The 12,768-nt window shown below is 39.8% G+C and overlaps 1 protein-coding gene across 1 annotated transcript; it reads left to right on the top strand.

Annotated features, from left to right (window-relative positions):
- The first annotated feature begins 5,267 nt into the window (after positions 1 to 5,267).
- Positions 5,268 to 10,115, top strand: LOC113275729 (heat shock protein 90-5, chloroplastic-like). The gene is made up of 19 exons (XM_026525280.1): positions 5,268 to 5,624; positions 5,811 to 5,884; positions 5,989 to 6,114; positions 6,190 to 6,283; positions 6,392 to 6,475; positions 6,562 to 6,705; positions 6,793 to 6,909; positions 7,037 to 7,084; positions 7,166 to 7,246; positions 7,322 to 7,426; positions 7,518 to 7,658; positions 7,755 to 7,847; positions 8,146 to 8,223; positions 8,307 to 8,561; positions 8,698 to 8,800; positions 8,906 to 9,080; positions 9,206 to 9,311; positions 9,400 to 9,489; positions 9,609 to 10,115. Exons 1-19 carry the CDS (start codon positions 5,361 to 5,363, stop codon positions 9,798 to 9,800), a joined length of 2,370 nt encoding a protein of 789 aa, XP_026381065.1. The 5' UTR covers positions 5,268 to 5,360; the 3' UTR covers positions 9,801 to 10,115.
- The last annotated feature ends 2,653 nt before the right edge of the window (positions 10,116 to 12,768 follow it).

Here is a 12,768-nt window from a genome sequence, read left to right as displayed (position 1 = left end):
CGGGCCTGAGGTGGCATAGTCGCGCCCAGTCATCCGTTTCATGGAGCAAGAAGGAATCTTTATTTTGTTCAAACTCTAGAAACTCCGTCCGCATGAAAAGAGATATTGACCTTCTTCTGTTTTCTGTTGCCCGTTCGGATCCGCGCCTTCGTCTGCAGTGTCTCTCCAATGGATTCCAAAATTGATCGCATTCTTGGGACAGATGGATGAAATATGTGCTTGGCGAAAACCATGTTAGGGATTATATTGGAGATTTTGGTTGCGTTGTCGGTAAATTGCTATCAAAGTCTTCAAGGACTTTGTTCCAAGCGACATCCTTCGAACCATCTTCTGAATCTTTGACTATCCTATGGAATGGGATGCGGTGAGCAGTCCCCAGTTATACTTCTGTTTGATCCGATAGTCATGGCCGAATATGTGAATGTATCTTTGTGGCGTGATTTTGGAGTCTTCGGTGCATATGTATGGCTTCATGTTGAGAAATTCTTGAGTAAAACTTCGACAGTGATGATGTTGAAATTAGAAATAACCTGGTTGAGGGGAGTTAAGCGTCCCATGATGGTAGTCCCCATGTGTAGCATACTTTCATTGCATCGCCTTGAATTCACGTCCACGGGATTTGATGCAAGCTTATTGCACTCTTCTGGATGTGATGTCGGGATGCTCAGAATATCACATGGATGAAATATTCTGGATAGCGAAGAGGTAGAAAATGATAGAGTTATGTTGTTTATCATGGATCCCTCTGTTTCTTCAGGAAAATGTTTCAGCCGCGTCTCTGGAGTTATCTCATGAATCTTTGATGTTCGTCGGGATGGAATGCGATGAGCAGTGCCCAGTCGCGCTTTTCTTTAGTTTCTAAAGTTGTTTCCTCTGGGCAGGCTTGGGATCCGCCGCGGCCTCGTAGAGTGTTGCAGGAGTCTTCTAGACAGAGAGGTGATGATATTCTTACGCTACACCCTTGAAGAGCAGATGACTTTGTCGTGGCTGTGACCTTTGGTTGACCGTGTCTTCTGAGCTTTGACAGTGAAGGGATTCTGTGTAGATTCCCAATCCCCAAGTGTGGTTTGCATGTTTCTATCTTGTGTGCTCGGTGGGCTTTACAGTGATTGTTGCCATGGTGAGGCTCTGTCTAGTATCAAAAAACGGGCGGCAACAATTCTTGGCAGCAGATGTGACCATAAGAGACTTGGAAGGAAGGAGTGGAGGTTACAACACGATCCTCGGTAAGGAAGAACGACGGCTAGGACAAGATCCTTAGAAAGAAGGAGTGGCGGCTACGACACGATCCTTGGCAGGAAGGAGCCATTGAAGTGGCTTCGGTTCTTGGAGAGGACGTTGAAACTTATGGAGCAAAAACGCTGAAGCTTCATATTCGGATCCTGGCGTAGCTTATGGAGAGAACGCTGAAGCAGAGCGACTGCTGGAGCGAACGTTAAAGCGGAGTGGCTGCTGAAGCAAATGTCGAAGCGGAGAGGCTGCGTCAATCAGTGTGCTGTCAAACTGGACACCCTTCAAGCGAACAGTGGTTAGGAGTCCCCAGTTCCATCTATCAATCATGCTTTCCAAGAGAGGTTGGGGTTTGGGAACTGCTTCCTGGCTGAAAACAACTGCTTTCCTGATGCAGTGCGGTTGAGGGATGCAAATATGTCTTGACGTTGTGCCTTGGGGAAACATAGAATCTCACATAAATGTTTCATCATAGACTGCACAGTTTTGTGGGCGAAGTCCCCAGAAATCATGCATCTCCTGACAGGAAGAGAGTCTTTGTGAACTCAGGGGGGTTGCTGATTTTCTTTGCTTAGATTTTGGAGAAGTCGTTCCTGATCTTTACGTGTGATGAAATTGGATTGTTGATTACCTTATACTGGGCGTTCAAGTGCAACGCTGGAAGGATGCAAGCTACTAGCGCTGGGAAGATGCAAGCTGTTAGCGCTGAAAAGATGCAAGCTGTTAGCGCTGAAAAGATGCAAGCTGCTGTAAAGATGCAAGCTGCTGTAAAAATGCAAGCTACTGTAAAGATGCAAGCTGTTAGCGCTGGAAAGATACAAGCTGCTGTAAAGATGCAAGCTGTCAGCGCTGGAAAAGATGTAAGCTTCCAGCGCTGAAAGGGCGCAAGCTTTTAACACTGGAAAAGATGTAAGTTGCCGGCGCTGGAAAGACGTAAGCTACCGGTGCTGTAAGGACGCAAGCTATCAGCGCTGGGAAGATGCAAGCTGTCGGTGCCGGAAGGACGCAAGCTGTCAGCGCTGGAAAAGATGCAAGTTGCCGGTGCTGGAAAGATGCAAGTTGTTAGTGCTGGATCGGCTTGGAACCGGCGCTGGCTTGGCGTGGACTCTATCTTGGATTTGGTGTAGCGCGGACTGTTGGCTATGGCGCGGACTGTTGGCTTGGCGTGGCGCGGATTTGTCTTTACGGGCCCAGTTGCCTCTTTCCATACGTAGCTCAAATAGGAAATCCTTTCCTCATTCAAATTCCATAAGTGTCTATGAAAGGGGTTGGCTTCCCTTTTTATCTCGTATCTTTGTTCTCACGTCCTGGTGTTAGCGGTAACAATAAAGTGGGCAAGCATATCCCAGATATGTACTCCAGCGTTTCTATTTCAATTCGTTTTCTTGTTTTCTCGTGTTGGTGCAAACTCTAGCCATAGGTATGCCTTCTATAAATCTGTAGAAATATTGTTCTTCTGAACTGGTGTAAACCCTAGCCGTGGGCATGCCTTTCATAAACTTGTAGAAATACTTCATCACAAACAAATCCTCTTCGAATATCACCGTAGTAACGCCGGATACCTCATGAATAGTATGCAAAGTAGGCACGTACGAGTAGGTGGCTTTTTTTTTAAAAGGAAAACAAAGCGCCTGGTTTATGGTTTGATTTGAATTGATGGATAACTGTTATCATTGAGGGTTTTGGATTATTTTCTGGGAATAAATGTTTTAGGATGATGTTGTCTTGGTTTCGATTGCAAGTGACGCAAACATCCCAAGAAAACCATGGAACCGTGAGCGTTGCGTGTCAGTAGAGATCATGGGATGAAATATAACATAGCTATCGGTTTCATCATTCCCGTGAAAACTTGAAGTAGTAAACCATGTATTTTGTCTAAGAAGGACTTACTCCGTTTTTTCGGATCTCCTGGCGAAAAATGAATCTTCCGGGTGTAAGTCCGAGTTTTGTGGGAAGCACCTCCGTGATTTTGGAAAGTCCCCAGTCGTCCCTGAGACGCTTGATAACCGAGTCGTCAATCCCTGGTCGGATCGTTTTCTTCTAAACTCTGGGAAGTCCCCAGTCATCCCTTGACATGTCATGACTAGTAACCAGGCCGTCTGGTAACTGAGTCGTCGATCCCTGAGCGGATCGTTTGCTTCTACCACCTTGATGTCTGGGTTGAAGTATGAAATCAGGAAATTGGAAATTGATATTGTAACCGAGATATTAATCTCCCACTGTGGTCGCTAATTGTTTGAGGGTGAAAACAGTTTATGCTGGTTTCGGTAATTTCATGTGATGTGGGTGAGAAACAAATCTAAACCCTAAACAATGTACTGCAAGGGAGTACTTTAGATTCGAGAGATCAATCTGTACAAGTCCGGCCTAAACCAAGAAATGACCGTTCCAGACTTGCTTCGGTCACAAAGTGAAGGAGAAGGGTTGGTTTGGGGAGGGAAGCGAAGAGAGTGTTGAGACCAGAATAGTTGATTCTGGAAGAGTAGTTGTTTTGTGACTTGTATCAGAAAGTGGGAAGCTAACAGATGGGAAAGCTAGCAAACGTTTTCTGAGTGTTGTATGCTCCTGACAAGAACTTGTTGTTCGGTGGAAATAGGTAATGCCTATTTATACAAGTCGAAGTGAAACGTACTCTGGTCTCATTAAGAAATGAAAAACGTGTAAGTAAATGGGAGGAGGTGGTAACCGGTAACGCTTGGAATTGATGTTCCATAAAAGAAGGCGTTTCACCATTACTCCCTGTATTTACTAACCGCCTCATCCTTATGACACTTTCTTATAACGAGCGTAGTGTACGCCGCACCCTGTAAACCGCCAAACGAATACCCAATGAGCATCCCCCAGTTTGTGACATGTGTTGATGTCTCGAGTGTTTTCGTGGAAAACATGTAGCATGTTGTTGTTGTCTGACAAGTTGAGCTTGCGAGACTTGCCGGCTCGGTGGTGACCTTCAACGGTCGATATTTTGCATCTTAAGAGGAAGGTAGCCGTTGATTATTGCAACCTTTCGTTTGGTAGCCAGTGGCATGAAAGTATGATCAGTATGGCTTTAATATGGTCCAGTTTAGGCGCGGCCAAAAGTTAGGGTTTTGGCTTTGTTTAGGCACGACCAAACTAGGGTCAAAGGTTGCCATGTGTTAGCTGGTAACCTTGGACGGCTAAGATTTGCATCTTACATGAAAAAGTGGTCGTTGATTGTTGCAGGCCTTCGTTTTGGTCGCCGCATAGGGAAGGTCGGCATGGTATGGCGCGGAAAGGTGGTTGGCATGCCATTGGCACATGTGGCATGGCATGCCTTGACGCGGTTTGGCGTGGCCAAAACTTTTGGGCCAACGGTTACCATGCGTTGTTTGGCGACCTTGGACGGTTAGGATTTGCATCTAGGATGGAAGGGTGGTCGTTGATCGTCACACGCCTTCGTTTTGGTAGCCGCATGTGGAAGGCCGACATGGTATGGCGCGACAAGGTGGTTGGCATGCCATTGGCACATGTGGCATGGCATGCCTTGGCGCGGTTTGGCGTGGCCAAAACTAGGGTTTTGGGCCAAAGGTTACCATGCGTTGTTTGACGACCTTGGACGACCAGGATTTACATCCAGGATGAAAGGTGGTCGTTGATCGTCGCACACTTTCATTTTGGTAGCCGCATGAAATTTAGACTAACTCATCCAAAGTTAAAGTTTGGACCAAATGGTCTAGCCGGGAAAATTCTGGACTAGTGAGTATTGGGCTCGGAAGGACAAAACTAAACTGTCCAAAACCCGATTAATATGGGATTAACTTTTCTCGAGAATCATCCCATCGCACCCAAAGCATGGCCTTGTTGATTGAATCATTGGGCATGATACGCGTCGCATCAGGTTTGGGGCTTGAATCATGGTAAAAATAAATAAATCACGGTAGGTATACTATATGCCGTCGAAAGGATAATAATGTTTCGTTTGACGCGGCCGAATCTCCACCATACAAACACCTCCATAGTCCAGACAAAACGGCCTCACACTCTTTCTTCCAGAAACATCTTCCCCTCTCTCTAAAACCTCTTAAACCCCGAGAAAGGGTTATTTCAATTTTCAGTCTGCTACCAACCCCTTATCTACAAACTCTTTTGTCTATCAAAAGGTTTCAGCAATGGCGCCAGTTCTAAGCAGGGCTTTCACTACTTCAATAGCTTCACTTCCTTCCGTTTCAGTTAAACAACATAACAATAGTTTATTAAAATCTACTCTTTTTAACCCAAACCTTATCAACAATAGATTAGTATCTGCTGGTGCGTTGAAATGGAAGCTTAATGAAAGATATAATAGGCGAACAACATCAATCAGATGTGATTCTGCTGTTGCTGAGAAAGAAACTGTTGATGCCTCTGAAGAGAAGTTTGAGTATCAAGCTGAGGTGGGTTTTTCCTGTTTGAATCTATGATTTCTATGTTCTATTTTATTGGTAGGAAATTGAAATTCCGTGTGGGTTTTTTGTTGAAATGAGAAAAATAATAATTAGGGTTTTAGGTTGAATTTTAATTTAGCTGTAAAAGGAGAGACCTTTATTCATAATCTTGTCTTGATTATGATCGCTTTGCAGGTTAGCCGGCTGATGGACTTGATTGTTCACAGTTTGTATAGTCACAAGGAAGTTTTTCTTCGGGAGCTTGTGAGGTGGGTATCCATTCGCTCGATTTTACTGCTACCGGTTTTGTTTTGTGTTTTTTGTCTAACCGGTTTCTAAAGTATTCATTTCTGTAAATTGTTATGTGCTGCAGTAACGCGAGTGATGCGTTAGACAAGTTGAGGTTTTTAAGTGTGACTGAGCCTCATTTACTTGGAGATGCTGGTGAATTGGAAATTAGAGTTAAACCAGACCCAGATAATGGAACCATTACCATAACGTAAGACTTGCTTTAACTCTTATCATAGTGTTAATGAGAATTTGTTATTCATTTTAGATGTTTGTGAGATTGCAGAGATACAGGAATTGGAATGACGAGAGAAGAACTCATTGACTGCCTTGGAACTATTGCTCAGAGTGGAACATCTAAATTCTTGAAAGCTTTGAAGGTCTTTTATTACTACAAGTTCTCATGTTTTTAACCGTGATAATTAGTTATTTGCATTTTGGTGTAGGTTAAGTGTCTTTGTCTGATTACTTTGGGTAATCTTATGCAGGAAAATAAGGATGCTGGTGCAGACAACAGTTTGATTGGGCAGTTTGGTGTTGGATTTTACTCAGCTTTCCTTGTTGCCGACAGGGTATGTTTTTTGTATAGTCATATTCATAGGAAGGTTTCACGGGATTCACTGGTGTTGATTTCGTGATATTCTTGAACTGGCAACAGGTGGTTGTATCAACAAAAAGCCCTAAATCAGACAAGCAATATGTCTGGGAAGCATTAGCTGATACTAGCTCTTATGTCATTAGGGAAGAGACGGATCCAGAAAAGCTACTTACTCGCGGAACACAAATTACCTTGTACCTAAGGGTATTTACAATCTTCCTTGTATACTTAATTGAAGATTCTGGGTCTTTACAAACAGGCAGTCAAATTTTGGTAATTCTATTTTTGCAGGAGGACGACAAGTATGAATTTGCAGAGCCAACAAGAATCCAAGGCCTGGTGAAGAACTACTCACAGTTCGTTTCATTCCCCATTTACACATGGCAAGAGAAGTCGAGGACTGTTGAGGTGAGGGTTCATTTGTTTCTTAAAGAAACTATCTTTTGTTTGTTGAAGATAGAAATGTATAACTAAGATAATAATTCTTAATGCCAATTGCATCTTCCTATGGTTCTAATATGGAATTTCTTTACAGGTAGAGGAGGAAGAAGAGCCAAAAGAGGGTGAGGAACCAAAACCAGAGGTAATGGTTTTATATATTTAAATCAATGCATGGCGTATTCTCTGTTTAAACAGAATATTGAAGCTATCAATCTTGTTTCAGGATGAAAAGAAGAAGAAGACGAAGACCGTAACTGAAAAATATTTTGACTGGGATTTAGCAAATGAAACAAAACCAATCTGGGTAAGTTCACTACTAATCACTTTGATCAATAAATAGTTACTGTTATAGTTCTCATTTGATTTTGTTCATGTGTAGATGAGAAACACAAAGGAAGTTGAGAAAGAAGAGTATCAGGAATTCTACAAGAAGACGTTTAATGAGTTTTTGGAACCTCTTGCATACACCCACTTCACCACTGAGGTATGTGGTCGCATTTGGGTTGCCTTTTATCTTTACTTTATATTTCTTTTTCTGTTTTGAACTCTCTCGATTTCCCCTTGACGGTTAACAGGGTGAGGTGGAGTTCAGGAGTGTTCTTTACATTCCTGGCATGGCTCCTCTTAACAATGAGGACGTTGTTAACGCAAAAACAAAGAACATTCGTTTATATGTGAAAAGAGTGTTCATCTCGGATGATTTTGATGGTGAGCTGGTAAGTATTTTTGTATAGTTTTGCTGTCTTCTGTCAGTATTCTTTCCTAGCACCAGTATCTACGTTGTGGTTACTGACCTGATACTCTGTTCGCAGTTCCCAAGGTATTTGAGCTTTGTAAAGGGTGTTCTGGACTCGAACGACCTTCCTCTTAATGTTTCTCGTGAGATACTTCAAGAAAGCAGAATTGTAAGTTAGATGAAGAATTCATTCTCTTTTCTTTTGTACTTTTAAGAATTACTATTTATACATCTCAGGAATGCCATAGCTTAATAAAAAAAGAAAAAAAAAAGAGGACGCCCTAGATGGAAATAAATAAGATTATTTCTCTTCCCTGAAAAAAATAAATATTGTTTTCACACTCGTCTTTTCGAAAAAGAATAGCAGTCGATTATTTGGTAGACAAATTTATTTTGAGCAGCCCAAGCGTGTAGCTGCTGACACTGGCCTTCGCTTTACTTTGTATTTCTGTCCTATTGGTTTACAGGTGAGAATTATGAGAAAGAGGCTTGTCAGGAAAACATTTGACATGATCCAGGATATTGCTGATAGTGAAAACAAGGAGGTTTGTGATCAACTTAGATACAATGTAGCGCTTTTGTTCTGGCTCGTTGAGGTTTTTCATGAAAAGTAATTATTTTCTTGCAGGATTACAAAAAATTCTGGGAGAACTTTGGAAAGCTTCTCAAATTGGGATGCATTGAGGACTCTGGAAATCACAAGCGCCTTACACCGCTGTTACGATTTCACTCTTCCAAAAGTGGGGATGATTTGATAAGCTTGGATCAGTATGTTGAGAACATGGGTGAGAAGCAAAATGCTATTTATTACTTGGCAACAGACAGCCTTCAAAGTGCAAAAACTGCCCCATTCTTGGAGAAGCTGCTCCAAAAGGATATTGAGGTAATCATTCATTCTTGCCTTTCATTGCAGCTAAAGAGAAAAACAAGGAAAACATACACTAGTATGTCTTAAATGCAGTATCAGAAGACTCCAAAATGCGGTTTGGTTGAAGAATGTGTAACTTCTTTTTCTGTAGGTTTTGTACCTAGTAGAGCCAATTGATGAAGTAGCTATTCAGAATCTACAAACATACAAGGAAAAGAAGTTTGTTGATATCAGCAAGGAAGACCTTGAGTTGGGTTAGTATTTGATTTACAATTATCAACATGTACTTTAAATTTATAAATGTAGGCATTAGCTCCTTTGATCATATGCATTCCTAAACATCTCTCATCAATTATCAGGTGATGAAGATGAAGTGAAAGATAGAGAAGACAAGCAAGAATACAACCTTCTTTGTGACTGGATGAAGCAGCAACTTGGTGATAAGGTAGCTAAAGTGCAACTATCTAAGCGTCTCAGCTCATCACCCTGTGTGCTTGTTTCTGGCAAGTTTGGATGGTCTGCTAATATGGAAAGGTTAGTTTCATCTCACCCTCTGAAAAGCATCTCTTCTATGAGTTTTTTTTTTTTTTCCAATTGCTTTTTGGTTTTTGGTGTCTTGTGTTTAAAGAAGTTGTTTCTCTCTTTGTTGTGTTTCAAAGGCTAATGAAAGCACAGACACTTGGAGACACCTCAAGCTTGGAGTTCATGAGAGGGAGGAGGATATTAGAAGTCAATCCAGATCACCCTATCATTAAAGATCTAAATGTAAGATTTCTCTCCTTAACCCTCATTCGCCAATTCTCTTTGGCTGATAAATTATTAGGCTAAAACTGATCTACTGTTGGTAACGAAGGCCGCATGCAAAAATGCCCCTGAAAGTGGTGAAGCAAAGAGGGCCGTTGATCTCTTATATGACACTGCCCTGATCTCCAGTGGGTTCACTGTAAGTGTGCTTGCTAATATGTCTATGCTTTTTATCTTGAAGTTTGATTTGTCTTTTATGTAGCCGCTTTGGTTCATTTCATCTGATCCTTTTTGCTTTTATTTTTCTTAATTTCGTAGCCTGATAGCCCAGCTGACTTGGGTAACAAAATTTATGAAATGATGGCCATTGCCCTTGGAGGAAGGTGGGGAAGATCCGAATCAGATTCGTCAGAGCCAAATAATGCCACTGAAGAGTCTGTGGAAGCACTGGAGACGGAAGTTATTGAGCCCTCGGAAGTGAGAACAGAGAATGATCCCTGGAGAGATTAAATTCCAATTTTGATAGTCTAGATTTAGTTGAAAGTAAGTTTTATTATGTCCATGGCTACATAACTAGGATGTTAGGTCATTTTCTATGGTTGTGATGCTGAGAATTAATGATTAGTAGTTGTGATGTGACTTGAAACTCCTAGTTTTGAAGGTCAATTCCTTTATTCTGGTTGTCCTTCTGAAGAAAAATCTCTTCCAAATTTAAAAAAATATAAGAGCACTGCCTCAAACTAGATGGTTTGTAACCATGAATGATAAGTTTTACATTCAAAACCTGTGTATGACAAGTTACACTATACAAGATCTAATTCAATACACCCAAGTGATAGTGTTTCTGGAAAAATCTATGGGTCTTCAAGAAGTAGTTTTTGAACTTATGCGAAACTGGTGGCTGAAGCAAATCGTGACCTTCAGCTTGATAATAAAATGGCCAGGTATGCTTGGATTTTCGTGATTTCAAGACTGGGTTTTTTATCCTCCAAATTTTGTTGCAAGTGCGATTCTGGAGGATAAAATTCCCATAATTAGTTGAGCATTATTAACAATATTCCCTGTTAAATAAAAAACAACTATAAAAAGCTAGTCTTCTATAAAATTCCTAATTTGCAGAAAGGAATTTTTTTTTTCCAGTTCAAACAAATTCTTTTCCTCTGATGAGGAAGCAGAGAAAAACAACCGTTTCCCTTTATTTTTGGAAAATTACTTATATTGAAAAGAGGGAAAAGTTATACAGAATTTTCCAAATGTTGGTTTCCTTATCTCATCTAACTGAACTGAGATATTGGTGCCTACTAACATACTGTTTTCCCTATTTTGAAAGCTATGAATAGCAAGAATTTGAAAACAGAAATCCAATAACATAGCAGAGTCTAAAGAGTGAGGCATCATCAGCCATTGTAAATCTTGCTATCTGTGAGCCACCGTTTTCACGGTAGTATCGTAATTCCTGTCACCTAGTAGTTTTTGGATTTTTGCTACCAAAGTCATCCTTTCCGCTTTTTTACCTTTTCTGATCCTTCGGGAAGCACTATCAGTAAACTTTTAATAAAGAATAACATCCAAAATTTGTTTGAGCATTGATCGGCCGTACTCGCAAGCGTCGCTATCTCAAGCTTGTTATATTCGGGGATCGTCTCTATTGTAAAACCATCAAAATATGAGTCAAAGACCATTTAGTTTATAAATAAAAATACAATCATCAGAGTCTGAGTTAATGACCAAACGTAAACAATCATGCACCTAGGTACATCTGAGTTTACTGCATGGAAATCAAATTTAACAAAAATCTAATCAAGATGCACCCAGGTGCATATGAGTTTACTGCAAGTTGAAAATCAAAATTTAATCAAATCTAAGCAACATGCACCCAGGTGCATGTGAGCTTACTACTGGTCTGAAAATGTACCTTTTCATAATTCATGCTTTATACAACGCATTAACATTAATAGTTACCATTTTATCTTAAAATAACGTAAATATTTTCATAGTAGTAACTCACGTTTGTTTCATTTTATTAATTTGGATAGTTGTTTAGATTTATGTTCTGGTTTTGGATGGTTCATATGGATCCCGACCAAAGCTATCAAGAGCCGAAACTACTTAGCACATTAAAACAGTTTCAATTCCAAAGATATTAGTATAGCAATTAAACAGGGACATGTTCTGATTTAGTTCAGATATCATATAAATGAATAACTATTTGCACAACACTGTCTTCACAAGTTACTATCATTTAGCAGTAGTTCTAGCTAGTTATTATTGATGATGGTGGCGGTGGTTGTAGTTAATGGTGGAGAAAGAGAAGATTGTCTGCATCCAATTTTTCTACAACACGAAAATCAAATTTATCTTAAACTAAGCAAGATGCACCCATGTGCATCTAATTTTACGTCAACATGAAGATCAACAATTTATCCTTAACTTATCAAGATGCACCTACGTGCATCTAAATTTACGTTAACAAGAAAATTAAATTTATTTTAAACTATGGAGGATGTACCCATGTGCATCTAATTTTAGGTCAACATAAAAGTAAAACTTATCCTAAACTAAGCAAGATGCACATCTAATTTTACGTCAAGATGAAAATCAAATTAGATGTATCCAGGTGCTCCTGATGTCGTTCGCCTCATATTTTTAAACAACTCCAGACACTACTCAAATTTCTAGTTTGGGAATAACATAATCTAACCAAGATGTGTCTGTGTGCATCTTATTTCAATTACCAAGATGAAAATCAAAATCAAAATTAACCAATCAAAATTAAAATTAATCATGATTAGGAAACTTACGAGTTTTTACACTCGATTCATGTTCGTTGCTCATCTTTTTGAAAGTTCCGAAGATGGCGTTGTTAATTATGAGAATTATTAGTAATTTTCTGAATCTAGGGTTTGAAATTTTTCTAGAAATTAGGGATTTTAGAAGGAAAATAAATTTAGGGCACTTAAAAAATTCATCTGGTGATTGCAGTTTAGATGGTGCTGGTGGAGATGATGGAAAAGAGAAAACTTAAATAAGGGGGAAAATGAAAATTGATCTGTTTTCGTGAGTGGAGATCATGATGTTTTGTAGAAACTCACTTTTGCGAATGAGATCTTCAATTCAGGTCGAAACTAGAAAAATGATTAAAAGATTTACTTTAAATCAGAGCATATGAATAAGATACAATTCTCTATATAAAAACAGAGTTTTTTCGAGTGTTGTGGTTAACCAGAGCTTCTGGTTGATTCTGGTCCCACCAAAAAAAAATTAAAAGGAAATTTATTTGACGTGACCTAATGGAGAAAGTGGAAAATATATTCTCGTCCCACGAGATATTTTTTAATGGAAAAATATTTTTTGTTGTCTAATGTTATTATCTCGAAAAATAAAATGTTGCCAAAAATACATTAAATCAAGAAACAATCACATTTCACAGTAAAAAAAAATAATCAATCATGCATCAATCACATAATCAGTTGCATAA

This window comes from Papaver somniferum, chromosome 4, assembly GCF_003573695.1.
Source record: "Papaver somniferum cultivar HN1 chromosome 4, ASM357369v1, whole genome shotgun sequence".
Taxonomy (NCBI): Eukaryota; Viridiplantae; Streptophyta; class Magnoliopsida; order Ranunculales; family Papaveraceae; genus Papaver; species Papaver somniferum.
This window is presented reverse-complemented; position numbering and strand designations above follow the sequence as displayed.